This window comes from Lichtheimia ornata, assembly GCF_029851405.1.
Source record: "Lichtheimia ornata isolate CBS 291.66 chromosome Unknown scaffold00042, whole genome shotgun sequence".
Taxonomy (NCBI): Eukaryota; Fungi; Mucoromycota; class Mucoromycetes; order Mucorales; family Lichtheimiaceae; genus Lichtheimia; species Lichtheimia ornata.
In genome coordinates this window covers 299,466-309,552 of record NW_026695362.1, presented here as the reverse complement: position 1 = coordinate 309,552, position 10,087 = coordinate 299,466, and the positions used below count along the sequence as shown (strand labels likewise).

Genomic DNA, 10,087 nt, shown 5'->3' with positions numbered 1-10,087 from the left:
GTGTGTGTGTGTGTGTGTGCGTGCGTGTGAAATGTGAGTGTGAGTGTGCTGTGAATATGCGGTTGTGACAAAGTGTGCTGCAAAAGGTAAACAAAAAAATATGACAGACAAAAAAGCGAGGATGATCGAGGAGATGGTGGAGGAAAATGGAGACGTTCGGGGGAGTAGGTGAGATCTAGTCTATTTGCGAGAAGGCTTCAACTTGAGTTCCACCAAAATGGGAATATGACTATACAACAAGAACATTAGACGACCATGACTTTTGCCCAAATACCACGTCCAATAGAATACTTACTCGGATGGGAAATGTGGGTTGGGGAATCCAACCACCTTGTTCAAATAATCTTGATCGATAGGGCCCAGCAATGACAATACGTCAAGCGTATTGCTAGTGTACCAAATGTAATCGAGAACGCCCTTGAAACCGGGAGTGTAGTTGGTGAATGGTAATTCTCCAATGGATGCATATGAACTCTTGAGAGCGAGAGGATGTGATAAACCATCCGTTGTGTAATCTCCATACAAGTAATCTCCAAAGTCATCATGATCTTGCTTGACAGTGCCCTTGGATAAGAACTCATATACACCAGATTCGGGTTCGGAATTGAAATCACCAGCAATGATTGTTGCCAAGCGAGTAGGATGCTTGGTGTGCTTGGATGCAAATGCCTCAATTTCATCCATCAACATGCCCACCTGCACCAATTTGACATCTGCAAAGCTTGGGTCCCAATGGATGTGAGAGTTGGCTACCAGCACGTGATCCTTGGTGTCCTTGTTCTGCAAAAGCGTCATCACTGCAATGTTGTCCTTGGTCATCACACGATTGTAGATATCGGCGCATTTCTTGAAATCGGCACGTTGTAACGCTTTTTGATTGTACTCGAGCAAATTCACCTCAACAAGCTCAAACCTAAATGCCCCATAAGTTCATTTGCCCTTGATCCACATTCGTGTTCACTTACTTGGATGCTCTGAAGAACGTAGCACATCCATCCACTTGACCTCGCTCCTGCTCCGACATAGTCTTGGCTCGCGATTTGGGATAAAAGACACTGTCATAGCCTCCTCTTTCACGGAACTCGTTCTGGAAAACTTCCTCATATTGCTGCAAGCTCAATTCTTGTAAACACACAACATCGGGACCATAGGTCATGATCTCGGACATGATCAACGACTTTCGATAATCCCACGACAATGCCCAAGAAGGTGTGTATCCATAAGCTTGATTGGTCGCATACTTTTGACAAAGAATGTTGTAACAAAGCACGGTGAATCGTTCTACAATTGAAATTAGCACATGGATTCTCCCACTTTCTTACACGTGTACATTACCATCATTATCCCCTGAAGTAGAGTGTTCAATAGAAATCCATTCACGCTGTGGAGGAGGCATACCCACTAACAATGATCCTGATTTAGTCTCCATGACCTTATCCACCGATATCCAATATTCATACCTGGTGCACTCTCTCGAAGGGACATGATGACAGCAGCCGATCCATCACGCAATAAAATGTTCTTGATGTCCGCTTGAATGGGATTACCTTCCAAACCAAGAGTCTCCAGCTGATAGAGAGAACCAAGCTCCGTGGGCAGAGTGATGATATTGTTGTCAAAGAGAAGTAACTCTCGTAATTGGATGAGCATGCCAAGTTCGGAAGGGATCTCTGTCAACTTGTTGCCTGATGCATCCAGCGTGCGTAGATTGGATAGCTTGGATATGCCGGGTGTCAAATAAGTGAGATTGTTGTGATTGATGTAAAGCACCGTCAAGAAGGTGTAATAGTTGCACAATGCAGGAGAGATATTCTTGAGACCCATTCCACCCATATCAAGCGTACTCCATGCATCATTGTTGTTGTTGTTTTCATTGTTGTTGTTGCTGTTGCTAATGCTGTTTGCTGTCGGTGCTTTGGCGCCTGTTCTACTCTCGGACGAAAAGCTGTTGGTGCTACCACCACTGCCCATGATCCCATTAAGCGTCTTGTTAGGGTTGTTTGGATCCGTGATAGTGACTGTAGCACCCACAGGGACATTACGCGCCATAGCAGCTGCTGTACGTGCGTGGTGGTGTGGTGACGCTGATTGTCGAGATATCTGAGCATAGGTAAGCTGCCTAGCGACATGAGGTGACGCATTCGATAACAAGCTCCCATTGGTACTGATGCTGCTTGAAGATGTTGGTGCTTGCGTGTTGCTACCAGCAGGAGTCTTCACAACAGGTGGTGTCCCACCACTACCACCGTATCTTGCCATACTCATTGCAAAAGGATAGCTGCCTGGTGACGATGACGATGGTGCCGGCGATCCAGCACGTCTTGCTGCAGATGCGGCTGGATTGCTGTAGTATTGCTGCTGAAGCATGTGTAAGCCGCCATAAGTGTCGAGTGGGGCTCCTTCATTATCTCTTTCGAATGACATGTTGACGTTGCAATCTTGGGTGAAGCGGCAGTTGGGAAAGTGAACATAGGACTTCCAGTATGGTATCTGGATGGTGGACGTTGTTTATATGTTGTTAAGAACCGTGTGTCGACGAACAAGTAGGGCAGATAGGTGCGACGGTTTATATAAAGTAGCTGTAGTCGTTGTTCTCTTGAATTGCAAACGAATAAAGGAGTGAATCTTAGTTCCGCAAATTGAATCAGGCTGTATTATCTATGACACACACGCACACATCCCCACCACGCGCCACTCCACTTGGCTCATTCTCAATAATGACCCCATTTCAAGTTATAAATCAAAAGAGCATACACTGCATGCAATTCCAATGCATCTTTTCCATTTCGGGTTGTTTTTATTTACGTATCCTTGTATTCATTGCCATGGCAACAATGAACAGCTTTATCCTCCTTGTGTTTTACTTTATCAACAATGAAAAACTGGTTTTGCCACCCTATCCAAAAACATCCCATTTTGGAAAATGCATTGCATATGTAGCTTGATTCACGTGGCGCGCCTTTACAACATCCCCAATAACGGCTAGCAGAATAACATCGGCTGCATGAATACAACAAAGAAACAACATCTACCAGTATCAAGGTTCATGAATGAAAATAGTATCCTTGCTACCTAAGTTTTGGCACTCATACCGAGCTATTCAATACATCAACAACAGGTGACAGTGAACGTGTTCATCGCTTGCTAGAATACAGGAATCATCCGTGATCAATATGACTACTACTATATGGCCCAAATGGGTTGCCAGAGTGCTTTCTTTTGATTCGAGCACTGACTTCAAGGGAAATAGTAAAGGAAGGTTTGGTACACTGATCATCGGTTATAGTACTCATACAATGCATGTCGTAAACTACTCCTCAGCAACGCCTTACAACAACACCCAACGTTAACCAACCAAAGCAATGGTTCTTCTTAGCCCTACTCCTTGATTGATACGCCGCTATTGCACTTGACTAGTTATTGAGGATCTTTCATCTTTAATTTCTCCACTATCTATCAACCAAACATTTGGTTCGACAGCATTTCAGTACCTGGTGCTTAAATCTCCCTCTTCTACCTTTTCTTCTCAATGATGAAAACTCAAATGAACTTGTATAGTCAAGAATACCCATGGTAATGATATAAGATAGCAGATGAAAAAGAATGCTGTGTGTCGAATTGATTGATCAATGCGTCATAGAAGAGAAAATGGACGGCTTAAAAATGGCATAGGGCAAGTGTAAAGGCTGACACAAGTCTGTGCGCATGCGTGACACAAAATGGCTTTCCGTATATGGTGTTGGCCCATGCACATAGGTCGACTTGATCCTTGACAATGCATGTACATGCTTGGTAGAAACCCGTTCATAGATCATAAAAGCTTTATCTGTGGCTCTCGCATGCTAGATTTCCGTTTTCATGTGGTGAAAGCAAATAGCACAAACTTACAGGGTGGGAGATTTGAAATCGTTGTATGATGGTTCAAAGTTCTTTGGAATGGTCTTGCTACTATTGTAGATAGAGGGAAGCTGAGGAACAAGCCTAACAGTAGCATGTTTTATGGGCCGTTGCATGGTCAAGATGCAATTTTAGCATCATTAAATACATCTTGGAGGAGAGGACTTTTGCTATTGGCGTTTTTTACGTATGGATCATTCCTCTCATTCATTACCTTGCTTTTGGCCAGCAATATCATCTTCGAGTAGTGATAAGGATCTCTTACTTCATGAACGAAATGACTCTTGAGTATGACGGAAGTTCATCGATCCTCATCAAATTCCAACTTTGATCAAGCAGCGTGTTTTGCATTATACCAGGAAATGAACATGCACATCCCTTTATTGCGAGAGATTACTCTTCATCTTTTCCAATACAATATCTACATCCTTGTCTACACCTCCTAGTTGTTGTGCTACAGTCGACTTGATTGCATCCCAAAATGCTGGATCCTTGATCTTTTCATCCGCTGTTGCCGAGAGACCAAATCGACCAACCACAGGTGAAGAGGCGGGTGATGCAGGTGCAGCTGTGATCATCAAATGCAATGTTGCCTTGTCAGTCAAATTATACTCGCTCAAACACTTTGGATCTGAAAGTGCTTTGCCCTTGAGAAGCAAACGTTGTCGGTTGAGAGTTAAGCCGTTGCCGTATTGTTTGGCGATACGTTCCTTGAGATCTTCAATCGTGTCATTGACCGAGATGCCGGTAATGGTAAGCTGCGAGGCTGGCTTGAGTACCTTGATAACGACATCAATCTTTGGACTCTCAGTGCTTATCGTTGCAGCTGCGGCTGCTGCTTCCTCAGGTGCATTTGGCTTGCGCTGGTGTAAAACAAGGCATGAGATGGACGTTGGCAAGTGTCTCAATCAACCCCTTCTCCTCAAAACATACCTTGATGCGTGGACTTGATGGCAATTGACGCGAGCAGTAATCTTTTCCATAGCGTACAGAACGTGAAGAAAGTGCTTCAAGGTATTGCTTGATATATTGGTCCTCTCCTTGAACGATAAGCATGCTCGACAACAGTAGTTTGGGTAAAGGTAAAGTGAGTGAATGGCAGAGACGCGTGAGGAAATTCAATCCCGGTGTCCACATGATTTATTGTCTGTGCATCCAAATCCATACACCCCCTCCCGTTAGTAACACTAGCAACAGCATCAAATAAATACAACGTATCATTGAAAGGAGCAACAATTTGGATCCGGAGGATAACAACAAGAGGTAGTGGATAGCAATGACAACAGCATCATTTACTGCTTCTTCAACAACATCAAAAGAGCCGTTGTGCAAAGGAGAAAAGGTAAAAAGGGGAATGAGAGCTGCCAAACAAGGATAATTGAAAGAGAGAGAGAGAGACCCATTTTCGAACGGTGTATTGCATGTATCCTTCTTTCGGTGGAAGCGTGTGATCCATGCGCGAGTGGTGGTGGTGGACGGGGATATGGACCTCCTCCGTCAAGGGTTGACTCTTCTTGGAAGGACTTTATGCCGAATGTAGTATGGATTGACACGGCTTACTTGCATCTACGTAGCTTGTAGATTCTTGATTTTGTTGCAAAGGAGTGATTAAGGAGCAGGTGTATGTATGCGTTGGGTATAGTTTGTAAACAGCCATTGACATGCACAGCATCATCTCTCCCGGGAAGAGTGAGGGGCGAGAGGTTGTTTGGGTGATGGATGATGATGATGATGGTGCACCACCACCATGATCCCAGTGATACGACAAATCGATGTGCACACACACATACTCACACTTTCTCCTCATTTGAGTTTTCCCCCTTTTTGTCCTCCTTGGTTATTGCCGCCTTTGACAGCAAAACATATAAAGTAACACGAAATGGCATTCTTTGACTCTTCTCTCACTTACTTTAAACTTTGTCATGAGCGATAATACATCCATGTCAGCGGATATTGCAACCGGCGGTGATGCCAACCTTGTTGGTCCCGATGTTCTTGAAGTGGGTTCCGAATTTATTTCATTGGCTTGCATTACAGTCCTTGCTCTTGCTCTCGGTGCCAAAACAAACGGCGAGAAGCTCAAGACAATCAACTATGGTCGTGCTTTGGTCATTATTCTCTATTTCTTTTCATGGGCCTTCTCAGCAACGTCCATTGTTGTTGTTTCTACTAATAATAGTAAGCCAAATCAATGTGATGGACAATGAAATGAAAGCTGATCCACTCGATTAGATAACATCATCTCATGCACTCTTGGTATGCTTTCATGCGACGTGTTCTATGCCGGTAGTAAAATTGCCATCTATGCATGGTAAGTGTAGATTGCATATGCTTCTTGCTCAATGATGCTTATTCTTTTTCATGATACAGGCTTATCGAACGTGTGCATCTTGTTACAGCAGTCAAAACTACTCGTCTCAGAACCTGCCAATACAAGTTTCACATTGTCCTTCTTTGTCCATACGTTGTGATCTTCATTCTTATGGTATGTGAATTTTTTCATTATGTTGACGGGTTGTATGCCAACATTCTTGTTCTTTGTGACACAACAGATGACCTTCCGTAACATTTATCTCGAGCCTGATGGCAAGTGCACCATTGGATTGCAGCCCATTGCCAGTATTCCATTATTGGTTTATGACTTTGTAAGTTAAAAGTGGAGAAACCCCCCCCCCCACACGGGAACAAGGGGTGACGCATTATGTATGCTCGTGCAACGTACATTGACACTGTTATTTGCAGATCTTCAACTTGTACTTGACTTGGCTTTTTATGAAACCATTAATGAGTGTGGGTCGTAATTCACGCACCAATTGGAAAACATCAAAGCTATATCGCCTTGCAAGACGCACGTTGGTGGCATCCTTGGTGTGTCTCTTGATTTCATTCCTTAATGTGTTGGGTGTGGTGTGGACCCATGGCCATGAGCGTGGCCTTGTTTGTCTCACCCTTTGCACGCTCGATGTGACAGTAAGTCCTCGCCTCCCCTTTACAACTTTTTCATCCCCTTTATTGACAGCTGTATGCATCGATAGATCAACGTCATTACTGTACATTGGGTAACTACAAGCTCCTCTGGTCAAAATGGCCAATCTGATACTCGACAAAAGAACCTGAACACCACCGAAGTGGTCACTGGCGAGATGACCTTTGATGGTGATATGCCTAATCACCAACGATCCATGAAGTATGATCTTCCTGTCGTCCATCCTACTATACGCCCTGACGACGACACCGATAGTGCCAAATCAACCGACATTACATCTGGAGGAAAACACTAGAGCTTAACAACAACAATGTATATGATCCCCCAGGATAGTTTGGTTATTACCTTTGACATCCATCCTTATCCCCAATATCAAGCAATACCTACTTTACCTTAACCTGCATCCCCTTGTCCCCTTGTCATATCCATTAGTTTTACAGTAATTGTTAGTAACTTTTTTCTATACAAGGAAAAAGGAGTCCTTGCATCTTTGTATGCTAAAAAGTTGGAATTTTCTTGTTTGCTGCAAATTACACTACAACAACAACAACTTCGCCACAAAGGAGATCAGGGGATAATGGTTGATGTTGTGTGAGAGAGCTGTAAGCCATGCTAAGCATTCTAGCTTTCTCCTTGACCCTTGTCAGCATTGGGTGCTGCTGTAGGGTGTATTCGGAACGTGCTTGCATTGATGAGGGTGGGGCTATTAAGCTCTCCAAAATATGGTTCCGTGTTGCAGGTTGCTGTCTTTATGGCTCAATAAGGGTGAGGATACAAAGAAGGATGGCTGGGAAAGTAAAGGAGAAGGTAATGGGGAGCACAAAAGTTGAAGAAGAATAGCATCTTCATTGGCCGTATAAACAACATTCCTCCAAAACCAATGCTGAGATGTGCGTGGATGATAATCAAAGTAAGTAAAGACCAATGAAGGTAATGCAGTGAAAAACAAGGAGTGAGGAGCATACATAGGAAAACAAGAAGATGTTGGTGGGAGCAAGGGGTCTGGATCACTTGCATATGTATGCGCGTGAACATTCACACACCTCGAAATCTTGCATTGATGGCATCATCATCATCAATCACACGTTGATTAAAAAAACAAAACTTCAACTTTGTCAACAGACATCTTGGGGTTGATGATGTATACAACCAACCTATTATGCGGCATTGTAGTGGGGTGCATTGTGAATATAAATAGGCTGCGTAAGCGGTTGGCACACCCATGTTCATAATATCCCTCCTTTATTTCGTATCCACGCCCTACATGCGTAGCATACATAATCGCTTTGAGAATTCAATTGCGAAGGATAGAAGCAGAAGTCATCAAAAGGAATGCAAAAAGAGCTGTTGTTCCTTTACGCATTCTACTCCTAATATCTAAGACGCAGTGTATCACGTTCAATCAAGTAACAACGAGGAGCATTGATTCGAAACTGCTATACATGCGCGCTTGTCATTGGTTGAAGCACGTCAAAGAAGACATACAATCAATTAGACATATACATTGGCTACGGTGTGTCTCTTTGATGCAAAATGCAAAGTACTATAGTTTCCATGTCAACCAAGGTTGCTAGGCAATAGCAATAGTTAACGTTGTATTAGGAAAACGTTTCATTTGGCCTTGGTGTTACCCTCAAGGCATCAAATGACGTTACTAGACGACGCTAGATATGAATCACTATGCTGCCCATCCCCTGTTGCTAGGTGATGCATACTTGAGTTATCCATCTGGGAGTCACCCAGGCAAAGAATGGGACAATTAAAGAGTTAGTAATATCACGTGCCCTCTCCTTTGAAGATGAATGGTCATGCTTCCCACTTTTTTAATTTTATGCACCACCAGCAATGGTGATCCTAATGATAGCACTTGGTTACGATACCAATAATGCACATTTACATAAGACTAGGGAAGCTGCCTCTTCATTGGATACCACGTTGTACATGTGTATGCTATTCTATTAGTTTATTGTTATACGCTACTCTTAGTAATATGCGAACATATGGAAGTCCTTGAAGTATGAGTGTTGTTCAGAGGAAGGTGCCCAATCATCACCATTACCACCGAAAAATGTATGGAATGCTATAATGTACGTTAGCTTGGATGGATCACAAGGCATGCATGAATAGCTTTTTACACGTACCGATGCCGAGTAATTTGCCTGTTTCATTGGAGACAAATGCAAGACGCCTTTCGGTATAGGCGTGTCGATGATTGACATCCACTCGTACCATGCCGTTTCGTACACCAGGTGTATTGAGACGAACCGTTTGGCGCACAGTGACCCATTTTCCTCTAGCAAATGTCCATGATCCTCGACCCAAGCTGTAGCCATACTTTGGGTTGCAAATGACATCGGATTCTTGACACAAGCTTTCACGTTGTTCTGCTTCAGGAAGGTATGCATAGATTTCGCCAGCACCATCGGTTCTCCACATGAACCTTCAAAAGACGTCATGTTAATGCAAACATGAACCCATTGCATCATCATCATCATCAAAGCCATACATACCTTGTTGAGAAGCATGAATTTGAATTACTTCCACCTGAACATGCCGTGTGTCCACCATACAATCCAGGAAGCTTGCCACCCTTGACAAAGGTGAAATTGGATGGGAAGTAGACCTTGTATTGAAAGACGACCAACTTTGCTGTCCTTGGCAATTCTACAGGTTGTGCATAAAACCCGATGCCGCCTTGTATTTTACCCCCAGGGTTGCTGCTGCCTGCAGGATACCGTACTCTTAAGACGTAATCATCACCTGCAGGGTCCTTGACAATAGCATGATTTTTGCCATTGCCTCGTGGCCATGACCATCCACCTGATCTAGGTAGACCCCATTCTGTACGCCAACCAGCATCGTCGTTGTGATATTTGTTCCAATTGCGAAAGCGCCAGTGCTGAATGCCGGCAAGTGCCAATGTCGAAAACAGTGAAAGAGCAATGGTCACTATTAATATTAAACGCTGAGCTAGCATTTTGGATGAATGTGTATAGGTGGAATTGGTGATTGGACTAAGAAAAAGAAAAAAAGAGTCATTGCAACATGGGCTCTTATATTTTTGGATCTCTCTAGCACTCTCTCACACAAACGATTGTTGTCGTATATGGGATTTGTCACCTGGCTGCTCCGCCGCCATGAAGTTTTTTCATTTACAATTAACATTTCCATTCATCCATCCTCCTTTTCTATTGCTTGTTTGGA

The 10,087-nt window shown here is 43.5% G+C and overlaps 4 protein-coding genes across 4 annotated transcripts; 1 reads left to right on the top strand and 3 right to left on the bottom strand.

The window, feature by feature from the left end:
* Nucleotides 1-180: 180 nt before the first annotated feature.
* Nucleotides 181-2,424, bottom strand: O0I10_008215 (uncharacterized protein; the record flags this gene model as incomplete). Its single annotated transcript, XM_058488222.1, has 5 exons — nt 181-229; nt 296-913; nt 966-1,281; nt 1,336-1,401; nt 1,461-2,424. 5 exons carry the CDS (start codon nt 2,422-2,424, stop codon nt 181-183), a joined length of 2,013 nt encoding a protein of 670 aa, XP_058341115.1.
* A 1,853-nt stretch (nt 2,425-4,277) lies between these two features.
* On the bottom strand, nt 4,278-4,953 carry O0I10_008214 (uncharacterized protein; the record flags this gene model as incomplete). Its single annotated transcript, XM_058488221.1, has 2 exons — nt 4,278-4,760; nt 4,831-4,953. The coding sequence occupies 2 exons, from the start codon at nt 4,951-4,953 to the stop codon at nt 4,278-4,280; spliced, it is 606 nt and encodes a 201-aa protein (XP_058341114.1).
* An 866-nt stretch (nt 4,954-5,819) lies between these two features.
* Nucleotides 5,820-7,178, top strand: O0I10_008213 (uncharacterized protein; the record flags this gene model as incomplete). Its single annotated transcript, XM_058488220.1, has 6 exons — nt 5,820-6,075; nt 6,130-6,208; nt 6,268-6,382; nt 6,450-6,542; nt 6,640-6,867; nt 6,933-7,178. 6 exons carry the CDS (start codon nt 5,820-5,822, stop codon nt 7,176-7,178), a joined length of 1,017 nt encoding a protein of 338 aa, XP_058341113.1.
* Nucleotides 7,179-8,865: 1,687 nt separating this feature from the next.
* O0I10_008212 (uncharacterized protein) lies at nt 8,866-9,860 on the bottom strand (the record flags this gene model as incomplete). The annotated part of the gene is made up of 3 exons (XM_058488219.1): nt 8,866-8,963; nt 9,025-9,323; nt 9,394-9,860. 3 exons carry the CDS (start codon nt 9,858-9,860, stop codon nt 8,866-8,868), a joined length of 864 nt encoding a protein of 287 aa, XP_058341112.1.
* Between the last annotated feature and the right edge of the window lie 227 nt (nt 9,861-10,087).